The sequence below is a fragment of the Gastrolobium bilobum genome, unplaced genomic scaffold (genome assembly GCF_033153095.1).
Source record: "Gastrolobium bilobum isolate Gb01-03AN ecotype WA unplaced genomic scaffold, APGP_CSIRO_Gbil_v1 utg1479, whole genome shotgun sequence".
NCBI lineage: Eukaryota > Viridiplantae > Streptophyta > Magnoliopsida > Fabales > Fabaceae > Gastrolobium > Gastrolobium bilobum.
Window position 1 is genome coordinate 94,829 of NW_026896211.1, and position 27,417 is coordinate 122,245.

Consider the following 27,417-nt stretch of genomic DNA (forward strand, 5'->3'; position numbering starts at 1 on the left):
CTCCTGAAGGACAAGATTAAAAAAAAAAAAAAAGGAGAAATGCATAACCATTTGGAACTAAAAATTATACTGCTTCTTGATACACAAGGAAATAAGATAAGCTCTGACTAGTTGCACTTCAGAAACTTAAAATTGGTTACGAACTTGCAATATTAAAGTATTTCAACAATTGCAGATGGTGGTGCCGACATAATAAACACACCATTGGCCGGTTCATACATCAGAACTCGTATTCACAAAACTTTGAATTGGCTTTTGCTCATTAAAATGATAGCTATCCCAATCATCTAACAGGGTAAAAATACATTCACTAATCTAGTAGAACAAAAAGAAAAGTGTTCCTCTGCACACGGGCAGAAAGAACAAGACAAAGAAGAGACGACCCTGTACACATAACTCTATATTCGTCTCTTCCCAAAAAGGAAAATGGGAGAAAACCCTCTAAGAGCAGTGGTAATATACAAGATTTTTGGAACAAGAATAAAGTTAAGAATTGATGCCTACCAATGTAATTTTTGTTAATCTTTTAACAGTACCTGCAGATAACAATGGATACCTGGCTCCGTATTCCAATGCCCTCATGAATGTGACCAGCTTCGTCTGCACAAAACCCAAAACTTAATTGAGACCTTTCTTTAATTATAAATTCTACCAAGAATAAAATAGATAAATGCACCCAGAAAGGAATAATCAAAAGCCCAGATTCACACTTCAGACAAATCTGATGCACCATTGTTAAGAATCCTGGAACTTAAGCAATACCCATTATTTAGAAAGAGCATATTTCATAAATGGATATTCTCTAGGAGAAAACTAGAAGGGTTTATCACACCCAGGATACATGTCAGCCAAGAGAAAAATTATTTGCATAGATCTAAAATATACCATAGTCAGTTGCATACACACCATAGAAAATTGAAAGCAACGCTATGCAGCTGTCATGCCTGTGTCAACTATTCCACATAAAAATTATTTCCTGTGTTTGTATTTCAAGTTCTTATAAATAATTAATGAGTTTAATGTTTCTCATATTGTAGGAGATATATTTATCTCCTACATACATATAAAAGTGTATGGGGCCATGTTTTCTCCTTCTCCGTCTTCTACTCACACGAGCACACATGGGCCCCACACACTTTTATGTATGTGTAGGAGATAAATTCATCTACTATAACATGAGAGACATTCAACCCTTAATTAGTACATCAACATCAATAACACATTTATCCCAAACTAGGTGGTACATGAACCCAAATAAAAGGTACGAAAAATTTGAGAAAAAGATAAAAATAATATATATATAAAGCAGTAGAAAATTAAAAGAAAAAATAATAATAAAAATAAAGATATGTAGGAGGACAAAAAAGAATAAGAAAGTAGGAAATAAAAAATAAAAGGAATATAGGGGAAAAGAAAAAGAAAAAGAAAAACACATAAATAAATAAATAAGAGAAAAAAGATTGAAAGGAAGAAAGAAATAAAAGAAAAGGAAAAAAAAAAGAGGGAGATAAAGAGGAAAAGGATTTGAAATGGACCATCTAGAACATAGGAATAAAAATGGGTCTAACCCTTCTCCATGCTTATAGCTTTTCTCCAATGCGTCCCTAAGACACACAGTCTGCCAATCTATATCTTACTCCATTAAGTCTTGTTTTACTACCTTCCCCCAAGTAAGTTTCGGTCTACCTCTATCTCTCTTTGTATCAAGCTCTTGATAACAAACTTTTGTTCTTACGGAATCATCCAAGGGCCTTCTCATTATGTACCCAAATCACCTCAATCTATGTTCTCTCATCTTTTCAACTACCGGTACTACTCCTATCTTTTGTCGAATATCTTCATTTCTTATCTTATACATCCTTGTATAATCACACATTCACCTTAACATTCTCATTTCCGTTACTCTCATTTTACGCTCATGTTACCTATATACAGGCCAACATTCAGCTCCATTAAACCCTTAATTAATACATATAAAAGAATTCTTGCATCTTAGCATATACCATTAATCAGTTTAAATATCCATATCTCTTGATTAAAATACGGAAAAACATGTTGGTAAGCAGATACATGGAGGAGAATCTGAAGTTAAATATAAAAGGGTCTGCTATGTTTAAAATTAGAAAGAATTTATATTCCTGGTTCTAGGTTGCCTGCTAGAATGATACCTAGCTCCCTGCTTCTATTCATATATGCACATCCATCAAATATCAGCTGTTATTAGAGCCGTGGAAAGACATAAAGCAGAAATGGACGAGTTATTTCATATGCTTGAAGATGTGACACATGCAATAAATGATATGAATACAAACAGAAACATGGGGCCTATATAGAACTGGAACGGAAACAACCCTTTAGGTGTAGGGGAAGAAACCATTACAAATTTGAATTATTTTCCAATCGAGAATGTCTGTCATGATCATATTGAAGAGGACAATCAAGCTAAAATAGTTGAGAATAAAGAAAAGGTTGATTAATAGATATTTGAATAGAACTAGTTTTAATTGAAAAGTTCAGTCAATAAATTGTTTTCAGTTGATCGATCAAGAAAACATCAAAATAGAAGACAATGAGGACCAGAAAATTAATTGAAGTGTATTTTCCATGTAACTTTTTTTGGGGAAAACGGGATTTTCAACCCCATTAACTTTCCAAATTTTCAGGGTTACAAAGCCTTGATTTCATTTGGATATATCTGTTCTGTTCTGTTCCATTTAGATTCCATTCAAAAATCAGTTGATCACATAAATCAAAGATGCATGCCAAATGGAACAAGGCTTGGTGGTTGTTGTATTGAATTGGGTTATTTTAAGCCACTTTGAGGATATTGTATAAAATAGGAATTCCTAGAATATTTTTCACCTAAAGTGAGGTTTACCATGTCTAAAACGATATACAAACTGACATTTTACTTATGATTTTTTTACGAAAGATAATATTATATTGAAAACAGCAAAGGAAAAGTTAACCTCCTTAAAGACAAATACTATTCCAAGGATTCCAATAAAGTTTTTATTCGAAGGATTTTCCTTGTAAAGTCCAGGGTTTCTACCTACTGTAGGTAACTAGCGTTCTAGGTCATCTGCCAAAACCCACACCTAACCCCAACACCAATCAGCAGACACTTCAAATATTGCAGAAAAATAAAACTCAAAAAATAATGCCACAGTTGACAAAGTGAATATCAACTCCTCATATTACAATTGATATTGCGGAAAAAGCTTTTCACTAACATCATCACTTAAGAAAATCCCAAAATATAAATGTTTCATATGCCTCTTGTGTAAAACACACATGACTTTTATATACAAAGGCAAAACAGAAAATAAAAATACCTGTACACTGCTGACAAAAGGGCATATAAATTCCAATCCTGATAGAACCGAGCACACTCACAACTGCTCCATCCATTAGAAGTCATCATTCCACTTTAGAATTAGGTGGACGAATAAGCAAATTGTTCTGCCCTGGTTGTACATTTTGAATTTGTTGCTGGGATTGATGCTGCAAAGCCACGTCTTTGGGAGAATGCTGTTCCTGCTCCTGTTGCTGCTGCTGCTGTTGTTCTGGTGTCTGGTATGACTGTTGAGATATGCTGGGTTGTGATGAAGACTGTTGTTGAAGAGGCAGTGGCTGCTGCTGCCACTGCGCCCCAGAATTATGTGCATGTGAAGGCAAGCTAGCTGATAACTGTCGTGGGCCCATCCCTTGAGTAATAATTGGTGCCTCATTTCCAGCTGAATTTCCAACAGGTGTGCTCCCCAAAGAGCATGCTTGAGTAACTGGATTGGGTATATTGGAATCAAATGGTGGTTCTGATGTTTTCCACTGAGAAGACACAGTAGGAACAACATTTGGCGCACTACCCAAACCCATACAACCCTGAGGCATTGCAGTGCTTGTACTGACTTGAGAAGCACTGTTTGCAGGCTGTGGATCAACTTTAGGTGAATCAGAGTGTGACAAGCTTGATAATCCAGAATGCACCTGACAGTTTTGTGGCAACATTCTCTGAACATTAGATTGAGTTCGATTAATTTGCTTAGACTGTGGCTGAGATTGCAGCTGCAGTTGATGTTGGTTAGAAGCACCAACAGCTGCTTGTGAAGGTGACATTATATGACCTGAAGTAACCAATGAAACATGTCCTTGAATGCTACTGTCAGAAGGCGATACCACTGGCTGAAGTTGCTTTGATGAATTGTTTGTTGGATCAGTCTGTAGCTTCTGCTGCAACTGGGAATGATTTGAAGAATGAGCAGGACCCAACGGCTTGGATGTTTGATTTGGATTTAAACCAGTTCCGGGATATAAGTTTTGGCCCTGCATCATGTGAATGATTTGGTCCCCTTTCTCAACAGTTTGGCTTCCTGGAGGTACAGATAACCCATTCAGATGAGAAGGATCCACAGAGTTGTTCTGATGGATCAACATGTTTCCTCTTCCTATTCCCTTCACAAGCTTAGCCTGCTGTTGAGACTGTGCATTCTGCGGCTGATTAGGATGCTGCCTACCAGGCTGTTGATACTGACGCTGCTGTGGCTGTCGTTGTCGTTGCTTCACTGCTTGATTAGTCAGCCCACTAGCACCTGGATTCCTGCTGAACCCATGTTGTGGCAGGTGATGTTTCTGCTGTTGGTGCTGAGATGACACTGGATTCAAAGGGGATGATGGTGTTACAGGGGGAAGAGATACTTGCTGAGGTGAATTTTGCGGTTGTGCCTGGGAACTATTTTGCAGAGGTGATGATATGGGGAGTTGTGATTGTGCCTGAACATGTGGAACCAATGCATTTGACACGGCAAGCTGTTGCTGTTGTTGTTGGTGCTGGTGCTGCAGATATCGCTGCTGTTGCCTTTCCTTAGCCAATCGGATTGCATAAGCTTGCTGTGAATTTGTAGCATGATTCGGACCTTGAAGATGAGGATGGGGATTGCCGAGATGGGACTGTTGATGGGAGAGTTGATTTGGCTGCTGGGCATGGGCTTGCCCTGGGTATGGCTGAACAGGTGGTGGAGTTGTCTGATTATTGAAGGCAGAACTCATCCCACTAAAAGAAGGAATGCCTTGGTTGTTCCCTTGAGTGACCTGCATCGGAAGTTCCGGAACTATCATTTGCCTTTGATGTTCTTGATTATGGCCAGGCTAATGAGTGGGGGGAGAAAAATCATTAGAAGAAATAAAATAGAATCACCATAAATGTTACATTTTAAAAAGAGAAAACCAATCAAAATAAAACTAACTTGTTATAAACTTATTGCCTAACAAAGTCCAAGAGAGGCTATTGGAAACAAAGTAAATACTAGGATGCTGAGTTGGATGGATATTAAGTTTTCATATCCACCAGTGCAAATTACAACTCCACAATGTTACCTACAGAGCCAATTAAACCCAAGAGAGAATAAGAACACTTCTCACCCTCATCATATGTACAGTCTCACGAGGTCTCAACATTGAGTTGCCTTGTCCAGCACCAACTCCAGGGTGCATACTTACTGGACTTGACATCCCCGCCATACTAGAAGAAAGCATGCCCCCAGAACTGAGCATAGATGATGATGCCATTCCTTGAAAACCTGGTCTTGACATTGCAATGCCCCTGTTAATACCACTCATCATGCCCATACCATTTCCCCCAGGCAGCATGCGAACACCACGATCACTTCCCGAATGACATCCAGGAACAGGCATGCTAGACTGCTGCATGTTTCTGCCAGATATCATTTGATTATATTGTTGCATTCTCTGCTGTTCATCAACTGATAAAGGTGAAGTTCTAGGAACTCCATATCTACTATCCCTGAAAAAACATGCAATCCCCAACCATTAAAACAACCACTCCCAATAAACCCCGACTAACGACGATAGAGGTGAGGGCAATCCTTGTACAAAGCCTTAACTTTGCATATTTGCAAAGAGGCTATTTCCCGGATTCAAACCCGTAACCTTTCGGTCACAAAGGCGCAGCTTTAACACTACTCCAGGCTCGCCATCTTAACCCAGCCATAGAATAACTAAAATTTTTATGAATATATAATTGCACAGAAAGAAATGTGCACACCTGACAGAGGCTGCCATTGGACCAGACGGTGATGACAAGCTGTTGCCAAGACCCATACCAGAAGACGGTGGAATTGAAGGATTGAGCCCTGATGAAGGAAGTACTGACGCTAAAGAACCATGATTTGATAATGCTAAACCACCACCATGAGAACCTTGATACCCAAGGGATAGAACATCCGGGCTTGTTCCATTTGTATCACAAAAATCAAGCGGCCTTCAACCAGAACTCAAACATGATTAAGATACTTGTGCCAAGCAAAATAACAATGTACATCCAAAATGCAAAAATTACGAGGTAAACCTAACTATGGCTAAATGAGCAAACTAGGCAATTCAATAGTATTCATAGTTATAAAACTTCCTTGTTACCCAAAAAGATAAAATGAAATAGAACTTACGTCAAAACAACTCCATTCAAGTTGTTTGGAACGACTTGGGAAAGAGCAGCATTATGCGAACTATGGACAGGTGCTAAATGTTTTAAATCATGGTTATCCTTCTGCATTTAAGCAAAAAAATTTCTAATTAGTTATGTTATAGAAACTAAGCAGAAAAAGGGGCAGCTTAGTTTACTTTTTTAATTTTCTATTCCTACCACCCTGCTAATAGCTACACGCCGATAATATTCTTTAGAAATAATCACCAATCAGCAGTGTATGTCACTTATCAATAAGACTTTACCACACAAAATCAAAGGGTCAACTCCAAAAAGTTAGGTTAACAAAAAAGTTTTGCTCTTTGCTAGGCAATCACATGTTAAAATCAGAATAAGAATGTATGAAAAATAATGATTAAACGCCAAACTTCTTGTTAAATAACTACAGAGTATTTGAATAATCATACATGAAAGGTTATTTGAACTAAGATATAAAAAATAATCTTAAAATTAAAAGCTAAAACTGACGCAAGACCAAGAGATTTCTAAGATCATAGCAACAAGTTAGTTCTTGTACAATAATATAAGCCTGATGCTGTAATGCAATTGGATTTTAAAGTGATATTCATACAACTGCAAGCTTCCCTCAGTCCAAGTTGAATTAACCGATTTTTCATTAACCACACTAAAATTTATGAAGAGTAAAAATTCTCTAGTAATATCTCTAGTGATATGTTAGCTGATGTTAGCTAGTTGAACAGGTGCAGTACTACCGCACCTCCTAGAATAATATTGCTAGACCCTTGCAGCTAGGTAGATAAGCCTACGTGGCTTTCTGTTGCAACAACTGTTAACTGCTTCAACAGCTTCAGTTAAGTTCCGTTAGTTTCGATTAGTTGAAGATTGCTCTGCAAGTCATGGGTACCTCTATAAACACTGTTTCTGTGATTCAGAACAGAAAGACAGAAATTCTCAGTTTATCTCCTGTTCTTTCTTTTTCTCATATTTTCTCTTCAAATAGATTAAAATTCAACTGATCATTTAATTTAACCACTTGTGATTTGCACTACCCATTAACCATCTAACTTAATTCAGTTATACAAGTGGTTGACGTTGAATAGATACCACTTTTAAATGTCATAGCATATTACAATTCGCCTAATATGAATGCTTTTGACTCAAACCTGATTCTTGCGGTAACGTTGCTTGTGCCCAATCTTGATAATTATATCAAAATGAGACTTCAGGGTATCCTCCTCCATTGGCCCTTGCAAACGTTGAAACAACTGCCTGGCACTACCCTGCTAAAGATACAAAAAATTCTAACCAGTCAAAACTGCAAAACTTAGGTCAACAATGACGATCCACTAACATGTGAAAGCAAAATAAACAAAGAGAAATAATAAAACTATTCATGCCTTTGGAATTCCTGGTAGTGTAGATGGATAAGACTGAGAGGACCCTGAATCTTCAGCACTATCCGCACCATCCCCAGCATTTCTGTCCATTAAAAACTTGTGACGCTCCTTGCATTCTTTTGGCTTCCGAAATATACACTAGAAAAATTGCAAAATTGCATGCCTTCTGTTACAGATCCAAGAGAAAGATAGCCGAGAGATAAAGAGAAAATGAAAAAGAACCAGTGTTACAAGGTTCGCTCAAATCCCCTACATACTATGTTTGGGAACGTTCCCAGAATGATTCAAAAAATGAAAAATATTGCGGTGAGCATTCCAAACTTTAAAATAGTAGCAATAAAAACAAGCACAGTAGTAGGGGTGTCAAAATGGGTTGACAGTAGCATGTCTTAACAACACAATGAATGGCAAAACCTCCATGGCTGACAGTTGCAGAAATGATGGAAAGAGTAGGCAAGATGCAACCACTTGCAAAGGTGACAAAGAGGAGACGGGGTTGCCGGCTGGAATGTAGAAGATAAAAACCTAACCTAATGCCCAATTCTACAAAATGCAGAGTTTCATTTAGCTTCTTTCTTTCTTTCTTTCTTTGGTTGAAAGCTTCTTTCTTATCCAAAAAATTAAATCCTAATGTAGTACTCTTCTAATCTCTAAGGATGAATTAATAAGCTTCAAGGTTTAATATTTAAAATTTGGCAGGCCCATCCATACTGGAGATAAAACAGCTTAGAGTTTGAAACTTACATATAAAAGTTAGTGAGTTAACTTAAAAATATACTTTATAAAAAAAGGCAAGATATACTTACCACCACAAAAGTTTACCACCCTTACAACCAACCTAATCACCGTTGATTTCTATCAATCTAACGGTTATAACTTATTAGAAATTAATAATTAATTAATAAGAGCGACCCAATAATTCCCAATAAATTATAACCGTTAAATTGACAGAAATTAACGATGATTAGGTTGGTTGTAAGGGTGGTAAACTTTTGTGGTGGTAAGTATATTCTGCCCCTTATAAAAACATATGACAAGAAAAATAATAAAAAAGATATTATGGGCCATGGTTAGTTTTCTGAAATGGAACATTGGGCCTATTCATAATTTTTTTATCACTTAATAATATAGTCTGAAGTTCATGCAGCTATCCAAATTAGCGATCATCTTAAGTGTATCCTCCATTCCATGTACCCAAAAAGTTCTGTACAATGTACATGTACCCATACCAAACTGTACGTGATTTTTAATTGATTGACAAACAGAAAAAGCAGTGAATTCTCCCTCCCAGGGTTTCCCCTTTTACAAATGAGCTACTGCTTGGTTTCCCAATACTGAAAAATCTGAATGAACCCCTCCACTACTCTTTAAGCTAAGCACTAAGCCCCTGTTCTTGACAACTCTAACCACCTAACCAACTCCGTAACTACTTAACTGATTTTTCTTAATTTCCATTGTTCTCCTGTCCTGGGTACTATCAATGCCATTTCCTTGATGGTCAACCTTATCCCCAAGGTTGAAATTTGGGAGTCCTAATGCATGAGAATTCCTGCTGTTCACCTTCCCCCTGTGCTTCTCCCTCGGGGTATTTCATCTTAACAATCTACAAAGATCATAACCCTCATACTTTTTTCTAGGTATTAGTGTAACTTTTTGTTGAGATATAAAATTATTAATATAGCCTCACCCAACAGCTTAAGCTTTTGAGTTGAATTGGTTCTTTACATGGTATCAGAGCCTCAGTGTACCGGGTTCGATCCTCACCGCCCTCCACTTTCTTTCTAGTGGAATTTCTTTCTTCGCACAGGTAGGTGGGCCTGTGCATCGTCCACTCTTCAAGCCCAGTGGGCTTTCGTGTGAGGGGGCGTGTTGAGATATATAAAATTATTAATGTAGCCTCACCCAACAGCTTAAGCTTTCGGGTTGAATTGGTTCTTTACACTTTTACTGTTTTACCTCTAGCGCATTGTGTTGTGATACTCCTTAGTACATCAAATACTTACCTAATGGGTTGTTAGATTATAACAGTTTATGGTTCATTAGCCAGACTAGTTAGATTACTTAGTGACTCATTGCCGAGTCACCTTTGTGCTCTACAAATAGAGCATGTGTCAGAGCTCAATGTAGCTTCACTCTTCTTCACATGTAATAACATTCAGAACTTCTCTCTCATCATCTCACTGATTTCTCTCTTTGGCTTCACACTCTTTCTCCTTCTTGCCTTGCATGGATTCTTCTCTGAATCTCAATATGGCATCAGAGCCCTCCTTTTGAGAGGCATGAGCTCTTCAACCTCGATGGCATGATAAACTCTAGGGCTCGGCAACTAAGATCTGAGCTCAAATCTATAAAAAAGGGTTTGAAATCAGTAAAGGAGTATCACGCACAAATCAAGAACCCGTGTGACTCACTAAAGGCGATTGGAAACCCAATTTCAGCTGAAGAGTACACTATATTAATTCTGGAAAAGAAAAGCGTTTGTGATATTAGTCGCTGATCTTGGAATGGAACTAAAGGCACACGTGCAACTGCTTCTCAAACAAAAAGAGTCCCTGCTCTCATACAAAGCAAGGTGCAATTGAAGATGATACTCTATTCCACGGCCAAAAAAACAGAGGCGAACAGAACATACCTCAGAGAAATTTTGCCTCCTCTAATGGTCAAAACAAAGGTAGAGGACGAGTTGGAGGAATTGGAGGACATTCTAATCGTGGCATAGGGCATGGGAGCAAAGCCAACGTGCAATACCAATTGTGCTTCAAGACTGGTCACGATGTTAGCTCTTGCTAGCATCGTTATGATGAGAACATTGTTCCAACTTTACCACCACCACAAAACTCTCAATTCTTTAATCAACCACAACCACAACCACAGAATCAATGTCCCTATTAGTAGTACATCAGACACACCAATTCTCAATTGCAAGCTCTAATGACAACACAACCAAGACTTCTACCTACACCTAGCTCAGTCCCTGTAATTGAGTGGCTCTATAACTGAAGCGCATCAAGCCATGTCACTGGAGGAGCACAAAAATCTTATGCAAAGTCATCAACTCCCTAGCTCTGATCAAGTTCTTATAGGCAATGGTCAAGGTTTGCCAATAACAGCCATAGGCTCTTAAGATTTTCTTTCTACTATTGATTCTAGTACTCACTTACTCCTCTAGAATCTGCTCTTAGTTCCTTCTATTACAAAGAACCTACTTAGTGTCAGCAAATTTGCAAAAGAAAATGTTGTATTCTTTCAATTTCATCCTCACGTTTGTTTTGTCATATCATAGGATTCACATAAGGTTCTTCTCCAAGGCACCACTGAACCTAATGGCCTTAACCGATTCCCAAACATTCAGTTGGTAAAGTCAAGTACATCAATAGCAGCTCCTAATCCCGATAATGTGTACACTCAGCCTTTTACTAGTAGTTTAGTCTTTAGTTTGTATACAAATACCTTAGTAAATTGTATATTCAATAATGACTGTAGCTGGGTCCAAACTCCAAATTTAATTTCTTAGTGGCCCAAGAAACAGACCCCAGTTGTTGGGTCCATAGCTGAAGCAGAAATTATATGGATTAAATCTCTTTTTCGTGTCTTGCAGCTACCATCATCCACACCTTAAGTCTTTTGTGATAATTTGAGTGTCATTGCTTTGTCTCATAATTCGGTACTGCATGCCAAAACAAAGCACATGGAACTTGATCTTCATTTTGTTTGTGAACGGGTCCTTGCCAAAGAACTATGTCTCTCATGTCTCTGCTTCAGATCAAGTGGCATATACTCTCTCTAAGGCTCTCTCACCCATCAAGTTTGAAGATTGAAGACACAAACTTAGGGTCCTGTATTCTGCCCTGCAGCTCCAATCCCCTTAAGTTTGAGGGGTAGTAGTATAACTTTTACTATTTTACCTCTGTAATGCATTGTGTTATGATACTCCAGAGTACAACGGATACTTACCTAGTGGGTTGTTAGATTGTAACCATTTACGGTTTATTAGTTAGTGACTCAATGCTGAGTCATCTTCGTGCTCCACAAATAGAGCATGTGTCAGAGCTTAATGTAACTTTACTCTTTCTTCCAATGTAATCAAATCACATTTTCTCACCTTCTCTCTGATTTCTCTCTTTAGCTTCCCACTTATTCACCTTCTTGCCTTGCATGGCTTTTTCTCTGAATCTCAATAATAGGTACCTGATGAAACCAAATGGTTGGCCACACTGAAACATCTACCCTATTCCTTTCTTTGGATATTATTCCTGATATGGCAGCTGAATAGCTCCTCTTTCATGGTGGGTACACCTACTAGCACTGGAGTTCGTTGAATGTCATGGAGCTCTATTCCCCTATACATTGGTCTTAGTAATTGGTTGGGCCAATGGCATTATTGAACAGGCCTTGATCGTTGAATCAAGCTAGGTAGCCCCACTCAGGCTGCCACAATGGACCATTTGGAAACACCCAGGTTATGTTGTAAACTTGACCTTAAAGCATGATCTTGAGATCCCGAGAGGAGTTCAGTAGCACCAAGGCAGTCGAAATCGAGACATGTGTGTGTGGGCGCGCGTGTATATAAATATACACATAAATCACTAAAAAAATTTAGTGAAACATAAATTGAATCAGCATAAGACGATCACAATCACATAAATGGGCTGACTAGAGCAGTAGCATAACAAAACAGTAAAAAAATATGTATTAGAAATTACTATATATCTATATTATTACTGTTTTATAAATATCTATACTAATACTAATTAATCGATAGTATAAATTGTAAATTAAATAAATAACCAAATTATTAATAATTTAAATGAAATATTATAATTATTCATATTTCTATTCTGCTTTTTGATATTTTTTAATATTAAATTAAAATTTAAATAAAATAATAATATATAAAAAAATAATCATTAACATTCATAATAAATATTCATTCAATATTTTAATTTTTTAATTATAATATACATTATATAGAAATTTTTTATTCTATATGCTTTCCAATATCATCGAAAACCCAACTAGTCCAATTCGACCATTGCCGGACCCATACAGGAGACGGGTCTCCCAACACCATTTTCTCCATTTACAGGATTCTAAATCAGGACATTTGAACAAACTCCTTACCATTTCAATCAGTTATTGTTGGTAATTCTTTTATTTCTATAGTAAATATACAATTATTAAAAAAAATTATAATATTATACATATACAATAGTCAAAGACCGAACGTTCCAAACCAGCACAAGCACAACATAAGAGAATCAAATGGGTTTGTGTTCCAGTAGCAAATGCAAGAAGCAACAGCAGGAAGCGATAATGGGCAACAACGTACAGCTTGAATCAGAAAATAGCACAAGCACAACGAAGAGAACGCAATGGGCTTCTGTTCTTGTTGAACCCGCAACAAAAGCGAGAAGAAACAGCAGGGATCAGCAGCAGATGCATCTCAGAGTTCTAAAAATAGGAACACAAATGGGTTAAAAACTGGGTTAAGGCCAGGTCTAGTGTCGGGTACATTGTGGGATTGCCCCGACCTCAGATCTCTCATGATTATACACAGCAATCCTATGCTATCCAAACAATTTGCAAACCAGCAAATGAACAGGATTGTGAGGCAGACTAAAACACATAAAATTGTGCAATCCTACAAGCTTAATCACAATTTTCAACCATGGGTAACACGCTGCTTCTCTTCAGTATCTCTGGCGGCCAGATTTATGAACTTTGTGACATAATTAGGATTGTGCATCCGCACTTAATATTTAACCCCAGACGTTGAATATCACAAGTTACTACTCTGAAATCCCCGATGATTGTGCCACCAAGATTATGATATCCTAGATATACTCATAAGCCAATACCGTTTGGCGCAAGGTGATTAGCTGTTCATATACGCTGCCCAAATTTCTTCCCCCAAATCTTTGTATCATAGACGCCAACAACCTTTCTTAGATCAAGTCCTGCGACTTCTTCCTAAAGCAGTGAACAAGTGCATCATCAACCTTGTAAAGAACCAATTCAACCCAAAAGCTTAAATTAAAGGGTGAGGCTACATTAATGGTTTTATACTTCTCTAACACGCTCCCTCACACGAAAGCCTACTAGGCATGGAGGGTGGACAATGCATAGGCCCATCTACCTGTGCTAAGAAATTCCACAAGAGAAAGTGGGGATTGGTGAGGATCGAACCCGTGACACTGAGGCTCTAATACTACGCAAAAAACTAATTCAACCCAAAAGCTTAAGCTATTAAGTGAAAGACCATCAATGGTTTATATACATCTCTAACACGCCCCCTCACGAGAGCCCACTGGGTATGAAGGGTGGACAATACACAGACCCATGTACCTGTGCTAAAAAATTCCACAAGAGAGAGTGGGGGGTAATGAGGATCGAACTCGTGACACCGAGGCTCTGATACCATATAAAGAACCAATTCAACCCAAAAGCTTAAGCTATTAAGTAAAGGTCCATCAATGGTTTATATACTTCTCTAACAAACCTTTCCTAGGTCAAGTCCTGTGTCTTCTTCCTCAAGAAGTGGAACCAATGCACCGCTGATCCTTCCATGTTTACAAATGCGAGTTCACTAACATATTCATTTTTATCTATTGCACCTCGAAGAAAATCTCTGCATGAGAAGTCAAACCCATCAGGTCAATGCCATAAAGTTTGGCTATTGAATCTTTCTTTCCCAAGACAGTGATTAATCAAAGAAGGCTCCGAATCATGCTCAGCGCTCTCTTTATTCAGTTGTGAACTTTTCGTCTAAAAGTGGGTCATTGATAGTCTTCTTCTACCTCAAAGCTAAGCCTTGTTTCTTCATCCACTTTCCAATACTTGTCAAGTTACTTCTATACCATGCATATTCTTCCGAATCTCCACCACACTAGAATCCAGAGAATGTAATTGCACTCCATGATTGCTGGTTGTTTTCCTCAAGAACACTGCCAATTTGTCCAAAGCTTCTATCCTCAATTCCATATAATTGCCAATAAGAGATTCGAAAAGTCAGACAACAATAGTGTTGACACAAGAGAAAGAGAGATGAGAGATAAAGAAGAGAGAGAAAGAACAGTCATGTGATGATAGATTGATTGACAAACAGAAAAAGAAGAGAATCCTACTTTCAAGGCTTTCCCCTCCTATGACCAAGCTACTGCTCGATTTCCCAATACTAACGGATCTGAATGAATCCTCTTCTACCCCTCTCCTACTATTTAAGCTAAGCCCTAAGCCCCTGTTCTTAACCTCTTAACCACCTAACCAATTCTATAACTACTCAAATTGCTTTGTCTCATTTTCCTTTACTCTTCTGACCTGGGACCCATCAACTTCAGTGATAATCCAATAAAATCCTAAAAATACAAGGAATAAAATTTCTATTAAGAAAAGAACCTCAGTATTTAAAACATCATGATGAACACGACAACACAGTTCCAAAAGATATCACAAGTTCATAACACTTCCTCTTGAACTGGTAGGAGATACACTATCAGTATTCTAATTGCTAAAATTTTGTTCCTGAATCTTATACACAGCTTTCGTATGATGCTAAAGGAGCAATTGGAGGGAGTCAATAAAAAGAAAAAGATCTTTCAAGATGAATTTTCCGTGATGGATTGTGACAAAGATAATTTAATATGTCCTTCAACCTTGGCACCTTTCTTTTATATGTAATATTTGCATATAATTACCTTGAATTGTAGAGAACTGTTGATAGCATCACTTACAAGCTCCCAGTTTGGACCCATATCATGAACCAGGACAACTAGAGCCTGCAAAATAAAGGAGAATAGAGATAAGCCTTGTCACAGTGATAGAACTAGAAATATCTATTCCAAAAAGGACATAGGAATAAATTAGAGATAGCTAATCAACTACAAACAACCTGCTCTTCAAAAAGTGACCAGGGGCTTCCAGAACCAGGCTGCCCAGCAGAAATCTGTAAGAATGAAAATAAATAAATCAGTATGGTGACAAATGAAAATTTGCAAGAACAAGACCATCTCTAAGTTCACACCAAAATTACCTTCAGGGATTTGGTTTTCCTGCCCCTATCTCGCCCACTAATGATTCTAATAAATTTGCTTGGATTGGGCATGTTACTCATTTGCGAAGCAGCTGGGGAGGGAATAGAATTAGTTATTGGAGTAATATTGTCAAAAGCATCAAGTGATTGCTTCATTGTCTTTGGCTTCTTCACATTATGATGCCCATACAGACCTTCAGAACAGGACAGTTAAATATGTAAAGCATGAATCGTAAACAAAACAAATTTCTAAATACATAATCACATTAAAAGGTGTCTTACCACCACTTCCATTGGATTCAAAGTGGTGACTATCCAATCTCTTCTTGTAATGATCCCTCTGCATTGTAAGGACATTAAGACACCATAAGATAAATATTGCAGAAAATATTGTGAATAAATAAATAGGAGAGGAAAAAATTAATGTTCTCCAAAGTCTAATCTAAAGCAACATTAAGAAAACAAAGATAAATATTGGGAATTTGGAAGTGGTCCAAGGCACACAGAATGTCATAATAAGTTTCTAATGTATCAATAAGAAAACAAAGATGGACAGATTCTTTCTATTGTACCAAAAACAGAAAATACTTTGGATCTGTTTTTTACCATACGTAACACAACCAGCTCCAACAACCCCCTTCCCAAGGCCAATATATATTTATATGGAGTTTAGAACTTAGAATGTTTACAAGGTTGTTGTATTTCTATTTCTAACCAATAATACAATTTCTGATGATTTTTTACTTTTAGAATCCTAAAATGGCTTGTACGATTTATTTGATAAGGTCTGGCTTTTTTGTTGTGCACAATCTAAAAGTATATAGCTTTTGACTGGGTGATCTTATTTTTGGAAGGGAACATAGCTATGCTGAAATATTATTTTTTTATATGCATATAATAAAACACTAACATTTACAAAAATAGAAAACAAAGATTTCAGCAGAACTTCATTCCCTTCCAAACAAAAACCAACCAGTTATATACTTTTAGATTGTGCACAACAAAAAAGCAAGACCCCATCATATAAATTTTACAAGTCATTTTAGAATTCTAGATGTCAAAAATCATCAGATATTGTATTATCGGTTAGCAATAGAAATACAACAACCTTGTAAACATTCTAATTTCTAAACTCCATATCTCATCTCGCCATTATTACCTCTTATATCCCCAGGTAACAACATCCAACAAGCTTATATAGTAGAAATACAGGCACCAAATTTAAAATGAAATAGGTACTATCTTCCCAATCTCAGTTCAGTTCAAAGAAATCAAAATTCATAATCTTCGACAATTTCTCTGACCTCCCCAAATTAGATTAGAGAAAATGGAAGCTTTCAATTTCCAATCAAGATTTGCATCCATTAAACACTTGTGCGGCTGTTCTCAAAAAGAAATAAATGCATAATTAACTGAAGATTGGCTAGTATGGAAGGGGGGTTAATTAATAAGCTTTCTTAACCATGCCTGCATGTTCAAAATCCCCCAAGTACTCTAAATCGGGAGAACTTTAAAATTCTCATAATTTCTTTCGTTTTTAATGTTTCTCATATTGTAGGAGATAAAACTATCTCCTACACACATAAAAATATGTGGGGCCTAATTTTTCTCTTTCTCTCTCTTCTCTTCAATGGGTCACACACTTTTATGCGTGTACCCCTTTTTTTTCTGCATGTGGTGGTTGATGGGTTACATGATAATCCCCCATTCCCCTCTCTTATGTAACCCCACTATCATAGCACATGATGTAAAGATTTCACATTAAAACAATATCATTTTAAAAACAGCATATTTATAATTTATGCCAAATTATACAAAGTTAGAAACTTAAGTTTAGTTTCATCTTGTCCAAAGGGGAAGATTGGCATCATGGCAAGGAAATTTTATTACAAAAAATACCTGTTCACTTGGAACAACAGAATCCAACTGCCATCCCTGATCATATGCAGAACCCTGTACAAATAATTGTTAGGCAAAGTGGAAACACATTTATCAAAAATAAATTAAAAAAAAATACAAATGTCTCAAAATGATAAAAATTTTGTTTACCAGAGTCTTGGGCTTCTTCTTCTTTGTTTTAACTGATGTTTCTCCACAGTCATAAGGTAACTGCTTTTCAAAATCTCCAACTGACTCAACCTCCACACTTTTCTGGATCTGTGATCCAACATGTAAAGGACTCTCGTCATCCTGAAAGGAATTGGTATCCCCGCTCGAAGCATCTGTCTTAGCTTGAACCTGTACTGCCCCAGTGACAACTGCAAAAGGACTCACAACTCTATTATGCCTAGAAGCAGTACGCATGCGTTTTGTTGGTATTGTCCCAACATTTAGACTAGCAGGCCTTTTTCCAAGTAGCATGGATGGCTGAGTTCCACTTGAATAGTGTGAGTAAGGCAAATCAGTTCCAACTTCACTAGACCTATGAGTGTAAGACTTTATCCTGTTTTTGTGTTTCTTGTGTACAGATTTTGATGATCTGCTACCCTCATAGACACCAGGCAAACGATAAGTGCTGGTTTCTCCTTCATCCTCATCGTATGCAATCTCTTCAGACCCAAACTCTACATATAAATTTAAAAATGAAAAACAAATCATCATAGATTCAAGACTGATCAACTATGCACATAAATAATCTAAATAGTCCCAACAGTACCTGCTGCAGTATCATACATAGATGTTTCAACTTCCTCTTGAATGCTACTACCAGTTTTCTGAAATATTTTATTTTATTAGCACCAATAAGTTAGAAACAAAACATATAACAACAAGGTTATCACCAAAATACCTTAAAATCTATAAAACTTAAACACCATTCATATGAAGCACTATACCATCCAGGAATGCATACGCTAGTATAATTAGAGCATATACGATCCTAAATTTACCTCACACTGTAGGAAATGAGATTCAACAGATTTTCTGTATGCATCCATGGCAGTAGGAGGAACTGTATAGAAGAGACTTTCCTGAATATTAAAAATACAGCATGCAAAAGGGGGTTAAAAAAAATTGATTATTATAACAAACTAATAGCAAAAGTAAACCACAATATCATCTAATAAATCATATTGAAACAGCCACATTAAGTGCACTTCAAAAACAGCATTTTGATTTAATTGACACAGTGAAAATAAACTTGAGAGAGAGATGGGTCAGCAACGTACAAAATTAATAAGCTAATCAAACAAGAATAAGGTAACTTGGTCCATACTTCTGTAAGATGATCCTCCCATGACATGTCAACAGTGCCAGAGTCAGATATCTTCTCAGGTGTTGTCGGTCCATCTGCTTGAGAGGAAATTCCATGAGATCTACTATCCTTTAAGAACCTCAAAGCATACATACGCACTTTAAGTGCCGCCTTTTCTCTGGGATTTTGTCCCTCCAAATATTTGCTTGACTCCTGGGCAAAAACACCAACACTCAAGCATCAGTAACAAATAGTTGATAATGTAAAAAAATTAGTTTAGAAAGTTAAAAAATAATCACACAAAAAAGTGTCCCAAATCACCTAGATCATAATCATAACAAAAACATTCAAATAATGCAATAGTTATGAACCTTTGATATGCAACTAACTAATGCAAAAAACAAGCTGCCGAAATCATACAAACATGCATTAGCAAGGATGACAACCATGCCCCCACACAAAAAGGCAAGAATATGATAATTAAAATTAATACACGAAGCACAGAGAATGAACAACTCTTAAACTAAATTTTCAAGTAATGCTAAAAAATTCAGACGAAGTCTCCAAATGCAAATAATAAGAAGATATAGTGCATTCCGAAATTTAGCATTCCAGTGTTAGGGCCTAAATAATAGGAATACCTAATTGCACCAAGCATAATAAAGTCCATCCATTATTGCACATTTATTTAACTCAACAGCCAATATATAAAACAAATCAACAATAAAACAGAACTCAAACAACAACACCATCTTTGCATATTTTATATAAAATTACCATGAAGAATAACATCTAAGTAGCTCTTTCAAGTGCGGTCACAAAATACATATCTAAAGCAAAACACATGTTATCAATAGGAAAATTTTCTGTAACATCATTTGACTCCGAAAGGAATATTTTCTTGACACAAACTAATTAAACAAACTAGTACTCATATAACAATGAAGTCCTATCACCACATTGGCCAAAGCAGTGGCCAATAGAGAAGGATCACTTTTTTTCTTGGATGAAATAAAAGGTCAAAGTAAATAACCAGCACCATATCAAAATTTCTCCTCATGTCCCCAGAAGCTTCAATTGAAACAACTTTCCCGGATTCAACTGAACCACCAATGCAGTTACGGTCAGGAACATCATTGTCAAGAAGAAGCTCAACAGAATGCCAAAACTGCATGACAGCCTTTGCCATGTTGTGAGACAAAATTTTCATCCCTAAATGCTTGTTTTGTTTTTCAAATCTTAACCGAGAAGTAAAAGATGCCTGATGACACAATTTTGCAGCAGCAGTTATCTTCCATAGACGCTCCTACAAACACATTTAGGAGTGACAAAAGAATGTATTAAAAGTCAAATATCACTTAAATTTAATAAGGATTAGCATTCTTGATGTCCTTAAAAGAGAAGGACCCCACCACAGAAGTGAGGGGAGAACAAGGAGTCACTAGGGGGACTAGAAAATAAAACCTGTGCAAAATCATTTGCCAACCATGCCATTTCCTCAAGGACAAAACCCCAATGAGACATTTGGTGGATCTGTGTTGGTAACGTGCGAACAGATAATTGTGCAATCCTCTTCCGCTTGACCTGTTTCACATATGATATCAGAACTTTATAGTTTACTGGACAAACACCCAAAATTTATGAGCAAAACAGTCACTAGAAATAAAAACAAAAATTGAAGACCTCAATAATTCGAGCCTCTTCTAAAATAGAATCTTCATGAGCCTTGTCTGCTAACTTCAACTGGTGCATAGAACATGGTTGACAGTCAGACGCAACAGTAGTAACCTTTTCAACCAGAGCAGTGTGAAGAGTTGCTGAAAGTGATACATCCGAAGGAACTTGAAGCCTTTCACCGCCGTCTTCTCTGATAGAATTGGAACGATCCACCAAGACAACATTTTCCTCTTTATCAGCTTTTGATATGGTACTGTCATTGTGATGCAGTCCCTTACTATTGGAAGAATCCTTCACCACATTTTGCATGCAAGAACTATTAGTATGGATGTCTTCCTCAATTTTGACCATACTACCACTACCAGAATGCTTTTGATAACCAGCAGTAAGTTCATTGTTAACAGTACCATCACTTTCACCAGTGTTGATCTTACTCTTTTCTTTTACAACTTCACAGCCAGTTAAATATAGTTTCTTCTCAAATTCTGATGTTTGTTCCATAGCATTTCCATTTGCATCAACATTCTTTGTAATAGTACACATATCACTATCGTTATTTACATCTCTAGCTAAAATAGTTTGTGTGCAGGAGGACTCCGAGTCAAAATTCTTCATGCCCACTGCAGCACTGCTATTGCCTTCATTTGGTACACCTTTCCTGTCTACTTTAATATTGCCAAACCCATTTGGCTGACCAGAACAAGATTCATTTCCAGGTTGTGTAGTAGCTACACAAGGTGAGGGCTCAATATCACATGAGGCTCCTGGGTCCCTTTCTTCAACCGCGTTAGCTTCCCCAGAAGCCGAGACAGGTGGTTTTTTTACAGTATCATCATGAGAAGGTAGAATACATTGACCTTCTTTGAAGTTTCTATTCAAGGTAATATCTAATTTGTCTTCAGGAATGCTACCACTGCCACTAGCTGTTTGATGAGTACGGAAACTAACCAATTCATTATCCAGTAGATTATTAGATATCGGTTCTTTACTAAGTATCTCACCATTTAAACTAGCAGGCTTTGGCTTAGACAAAGAAGGCACATTGTGGTCCTTTTGTTTGTTTGTATCAGATATTAATCCCTTCCCATCCCTTGAACCCCCCCGAGGACCATGATTTGGTCTGGACCTCCTTCGAGAATATGGACGGACAACAGCCGAATCTTCATTCTCCTTAGCATTTTGACTCCCACCAATTTGAGAAGACTGTTCTGATGGAGCAATATTATTCCTTTTTTTTGAATGCAGAGACCTTTTTTCACCTTCAGGCAACTCATTCTCACCATCAAAAAGTAAGAGGTTATCAGCAGTGTTTGGTTCACTGAGAGAAGGAGCCCCTGGTCTAGCACTACTGTCAACAGAGTCACCATGAGGGGAGGCAGTCAACACAAAACTACCTTTTGCTTCACTGAATCACATTGGAAAATAGAACAAGTGAAAAAAGCAATAAAGCATCATTAAGCGAATTAATACACAACAGATATCCATAAACAAGTAGCACATACAGGTGATAAAATAAAGGGAAACAAGAATAGAATACCCAACCTGGTCACAAACTGCTCTTGATGCTGATCAGTGAGTGATGTGGACTGAACACTAACTGAAGCAGCATTCCCTAACTTAAAGTCCAGAGGATTCCCGCCCTGCAATTACAAAGCACGGGTGATCATCATTTACATAGAAGTGTTGTTTACCAGAGTGCTTAAGATCAAATCTTTCATACTTTTTCAAGAAATTCTAGCTCCCTTCTTCTTTCTTCACGAAAATCAAACTCCTGTCTGTTATCAACATGCATGTGTTATTTTTTGTGCAGAAGATAACATCGGCACTCGAAAAACACAACCAAACAAATAATGCAAGTAAACAAAGAGTCTTCCCATCACCTGAGCTCTGCTTGAGCCTTCTGAATTGCTGCTCGGCGCGGAGAGGTTTTCAAACCTATACCAACTCCACCGTCAACAACACCTCCCATGGAATCAACCTCAGCATTTACAAGGAGAGCAGATTCTGAGTTGCATCCATGCATTCCCACCCTTAAAATCTACGAGCTTCACTTCCCATCTATCAAACGATCAGTCAACTTTGTAAAGAAAAGAGGGTAAATAAGACACAGATCCAATATACATAGAAGCTCCTAGGGCACAAAACTTCCTCGCCGGCCAAACATTAGTAATGTTAACAATATTTGGCAATCAAAGCACCAGACACACAGACATTAACTTCAAATACACACACAGAGACATATAAAAGAAATGTACTTTGAAATAATTAGTCTGAAATAGGTGACCTGCTTTTCAGCAAGATTTAATTCAGTATTTAAAAAGTTCCCACAAATTAAAAAGTCAACTCAACTCTCTATGCCAGGGTGTTAATTAGGATGTCTAAATGACAATCTTGAAAACAAGGGTTGCAATGTTCCATATTGATTAAATATGAAAGGGGAACAGGTGTACGAAACATAGGTTATGCAATTATTATGTATCAGGAAAGAAAACATTTGAATCGGGTGTATATTTCCAAGCTTTCAATATATAAACACCCTTACACTGCAAGCCTGCCTATCCTCATGTTATTATTAAATTAAATAATACAATACACTTCATTAGAAAAATGAGCAAGCAGATGATGATTTGAGAACATTTTGTGGATCAATATCATGCACAGTACTACCGTTAGGAATCTTTCAATAATTATACACTTGGTATCAATTCAATATATTCATCAAATGATAGAGGATCTATCACAAAAAGTAAAAATAAAATCCAACCAAACTCATTTGGTAATAGAAACTTGCATGTGATAATTTAGTTCCTTTATACTAATTGCTCATGTACCTTATCAGTCAAATAGATATTTCCATTTCTATTACAATTGAGCTTCAGACATTACTTTAGCATTGCAAAGGATATCTGCTTCCACTAGGTAGGTAACTGACATGTGATAAGAACTCCGCATAAGCCACAAGTTATATTACTTTCAAAAGATATGTAACCTAAGTAGAAAAAGTGAAAAACAGAGTTCATCTTTTTATGAAATCAACAAAAAATTTCAAACAACATGCTAGCAAATTTCTGCAACACAATGGATTAAAGATCATTGTTATGCTTTCCATAAGGCACCGGATTATATGAATCACTTAAAATATAAGAAGAATGTCCAGGTAGAAAGCAAAAAGGCAGCCCTCCTCCCCAAGCTATAAATGATTACACAGAAAGAAAAATCCACGACCAGAGAGTAGAAGCAAACTAGCAGCACACCACATACAATTTAGAAAGATACCAACTAAACTTATAGCAAAAACCTAAAAGCTTTGGTAGTTAATACGTGAAGTACTAGTCACTATACTTGTCAAAAAGTATATTTGGCAACTATTGCATGCATGAAAAGGTTGCCGCCAACGATTCCCTTCAAATTTTTAAACTGTCATCACCAGACACATATTTAAGCTTCAAATTACTACCTCCCCACTTAAACATTCGCATTCTGATTTGTTTCCCGATAAGGGTTAAAAAAATTCCCCTCCTTTAACAACATATTAATGCAGCAGCCCGTAAACAGACACAAACTCCAGGTACAAACCCAAAGCCATTCCATTTCGACACAATGCATAACACAGTCGCAACGAGAATCAACGTTGCACAATTCGCCCAAAAGTTTAAAACCCTAACCACACCCATTTCCACGGAATTTCCCCAATTCGTACAATTCTAGGGTTTCAGGGAATGCCAATAAAACAACAATTAAGCCAAGAAAAACACCTGAACGCGCTAAAGGGTCGTCGAAATTGGAAACTAGGGCACAATTCAAGGCCGTCCCACCTCAAAATTCTTCTCTCCTAGGGTTTTGGAAAAGGGGGCTTCCCTTTGTTCAACGGAACGATGGCGAATTTGCCCTAAAACCTAACGTTGGGCAAGAAATGTCAGCCATGGAAGATGGGTTCCCTCAGCGTTGGGTATGGAAGCGTGGCTGGAGCAATTGGGGTCGTGTTTCTCTCTCTATAAGTTGAAGAAGAAGGGTTGGTTTTGTTTATTATTGTTGTTGTTGTTGTTCGTGTTCGAGGTGAGAGAAAGGGGAACTATGCGACCTCTGCTAGAGTGGTGTGGGCTTTGGGGCATGAAGACGACGACGCACAGAGAAGGTGGATTTTGAGAAATTGGACGTACATTTTGGGCTTTTATTGCATTTTTCTTTCATGAGATGTGATTAAGTCAAAATTAGCTTTAATGGTTATAGTTTTTGTTTGTTTTGTGATGATATAATTAGGAGAGAGGCTTTGATCATTTGATTTGATTTTGAGGAAGATGGTGATATAATGCAAGTAAATTCCTTTGTTTGTTTTTTTTTATGTAATTTAGGTTCTTGTGTGCTCGAGATGATCTTTTCAAAACTGATTTTGAGTAAAGTTTAACAAGAAAATCGTTATGTTTTATTATACTTCATTGGAAAAATAGTTGTAAAGGATATTCATTTTAATTAAAATTATTGTCTTTTTTTTTTGGTACATAAAATTATTGTCTTTTATTTAAGGGAAAAGTTATATTTACAACTTATTTTCGTTTATAACTTCTTACAACCATTTCGTAACCGTTGATTTCCGCCAATCAACGGTTAAGATTTTTGCAAATCAAATTTATTAATTAATTATTAATTCACAATAAATGACAATCGTTGATTGACACAAATCAACATTTAAATTATGATTGTAAGAGTTTGTAAACTATTTGGGTTGTAAATATAACCACTCCCTTTATTTAATTTTTAAATTTAAAAAAGTCTCACTTTCTTGCAACGTGATTTTTGTTTTTCTCATCATAAAACATAATAATTTTGACTAAAATGACACAATTTTATGATATAGGTAAACTAATCACGTACTTTAAACACAGTTTAAGAGAAGACAAACGCTAATCACATACTTTATTAGTAAAACAAAATATGTTTTAGAGTGTTCGTAATTATTGTGATATATCATCTTTAGGAGATATTCAAATTGGTTCATAGCTTCGCGACTAGCCTAATTGTGGCTGGATCCCGAGATTAAGATTTTAAACCCCTCCCAGAAATAGTACCAGAGAAGATCGAACACATTCTCTAACCTAATACAATTTATAACCTTCATTTCAATGACTTTTTTAGCCCTGAGCTACAAATCTAAGAGAATTGTGGTTTAAGGTTAAGGCTAATACCATATTAACCATAACTAGTTGATTATTTTTTTACACGTGTATTTTCTCTCACACGATATTTTATTCTTTTCTTACTCTCAAATAATTTTGCTCTCTTTTCTTACTCTTTCTTGGCAACCAAATGCTTCAACCCCAATTATTAAGTTTCTTTAACCCCTAATTTCTCTCTCGCCAACGAGATTTGCACATAGTAAGTATGCAACACTTTTTTCCTCCCCTTTCTCTTTCACAAGTTATGTCTTTGTAATGAGCTAGATTGCTCATTGTGTGGTATGTTGAGGTAAATCCTTGTTTTAGAGGCAAATCCATAACTATATAAGTTAATATTATGCAAATTATTTGTTGGAGGATACTATAAAATTATATTAATTGTAATATTTGCTTTTATCTAGCATTCAAGATATTTAATTATATTTTTTAATACTAATTCTACTTTCAATTATAGGGTTTGTCCATGTATTGGTTAAGCGCATGTTCTTTTTTATCGTATAACATGGTCATGTCTAATATATTTAAGGATTAGTGTTCTTGAAAGTGTGCAAAGGTGGACTTTTTATCACATAAAGATCACCAATGTATGGTAAGACATGAATTTTTCATGTCCATAACGAGAAAAAATGCAACACTTGCATTGACCATGCATGCATCCCCATGGAAACAAAAACTCAATAGAATTTATGGGAAGACATAAAGCTCGTACTTTTGGCTCTTTAATGCAAGAAACTTTTTCTTGTATGGTTGAATTTCTTCAAGCTACTCTGATGGTGATCTACATTGTCTCTGCAATGGCAACGATGAATGCTTCACTTGTAGGGTTGAATCTCTCCAAGCTCCTCTAACAAAGATCAACACAATCTCCGCAAATAGCAACGAAGAATGCTTCTTCTTGACTCCCTGCAACCTTGAGTGATTTTTAGGCTATAGAACAAGGTACGAACTCAAGTGTTTTTGGATGATAGAAAGAGAGAAAAAAAGAAGGAGGCACAAAGGCAAAGGGAAAGGGTGAGGATTTGGAATCAAATTCAAAAAGGTTAGTGGAAAAAAAGAAAGGATAAACTTGTTTATGTAATGATAGTACCGTGCATCCTTGTGAGTAATGGAGAAGGATGGAAGTTAGCAAGTAGTGGTTTTAGTTGATAAATTATTAGTGATATTGTATGTTAGTAATATCGCTAATATATTAGTGATGTTGTTGCTAAATGAAGCATTACTACAAGTCTTTGGACTTTTTCAAAAACCAACCTATCATAAGTGAGGACAAGTTAATACGATAAAGAGAATAATGAACAATAACATAACTTTATTCCACTAGGTGGTATGGAGTTAAAATATAACATCAAATTACACTAACATTTATTTCTCTCTACCATGTCATAAGTAACCAAAAATTATGAATCATGAAAGTGGACAAATGAGCGCAAAGTTCTACTAATTATTGTGTGCGCCGCAGGAGTATGTTGCATATACTATTAATAAGA

General features: G+C 36.6%; 1 protein-coding gene across 2 annotated transcripts; it reads right to left on the minus strand.

Moving 5' to 3' along the window:
* Window positions 1-59: 59 nt before the first annotated feature.
* LOC133298258 (chromatin modification-related protein EAF1 B-like) lies at window positions 60-24,873 on the minus strand. Of its 2 annotated transcripts, none has more exons than XM_061497522.1 (23): window positions 24,512-24,873; window positions 22,637-22,814; window positions 22,477-22,531; window positions 22,299-22,396; window positions 20,763-22,161; window positions 20,544-20,663; window positions 20,119-20,385; window positions 19,101-19,292; window positions 18,775-18,855; window positions 18,543-18,600; window positions 17,936-18,450; window positions 17,786-17,839; window positions 16,169-16,226; window positions 15,887-16,080; window positions 15,746-15,799; window positions 15,552-15,632; window positions 7,858-7,995; window positions 7,624-7,740; window positions 6,462-6,562; window positions 6,062-6,277; window positions 5,419-5,800; window positions 3,336-5,088; window positions 60-600 (listed from the first exon to the last, which is right to left on the minus strand). In XM_061497522.1, the coding sequence occupies exons 2-22, from the start codon at window positions 22,777-22,779 to the stop codon at window positions 3,421-3,423; spliced, it is 5,991 nt and encodes a 1,996-aa protein (XP_061353506.1). In that variant the 5' UTR covers window positions 22,780-22,814; window positions 24,512-24,873; the 3' UTR covers window positions 60-600; window positions 3,336-3,420. The 2 variants fall into 2 exon arrangements, with proteins under 2 accessions (XP_061353506.1, XP_061353505.1); XM_061497521.1 differs by having other exon boundaries at window positions 3,336-5,145.
* Window positions 24,874-27,417: the final 2,544 nt, after the last annotated feature.

Excerpts from the sequence above, each read along its gene's own strand:
- LOC133298258 (XM_061497521.1), bottom strand. The coding sequence starts at position 22,779 with ATGCATGGATGCAACTCAGAATCTGCTCTCCTTGTAAATGCTGAGGTT. Across the intron at positions 18,856-19,100 it reads GGGAGGATCATCTTACAGAA|GAAAGTCTCTTCTATACAGT; the intron begins GTATGGACCAAG and ends TTTAATATTCAG. Across the intron at positions 5,801-6,061 it reads CCAATGGCAGCCTCTGTCAG|GGATAGTAGATATGGAGTTC; the intron begins GTGTGCACATTT and ends ATGTTTTTTCAG.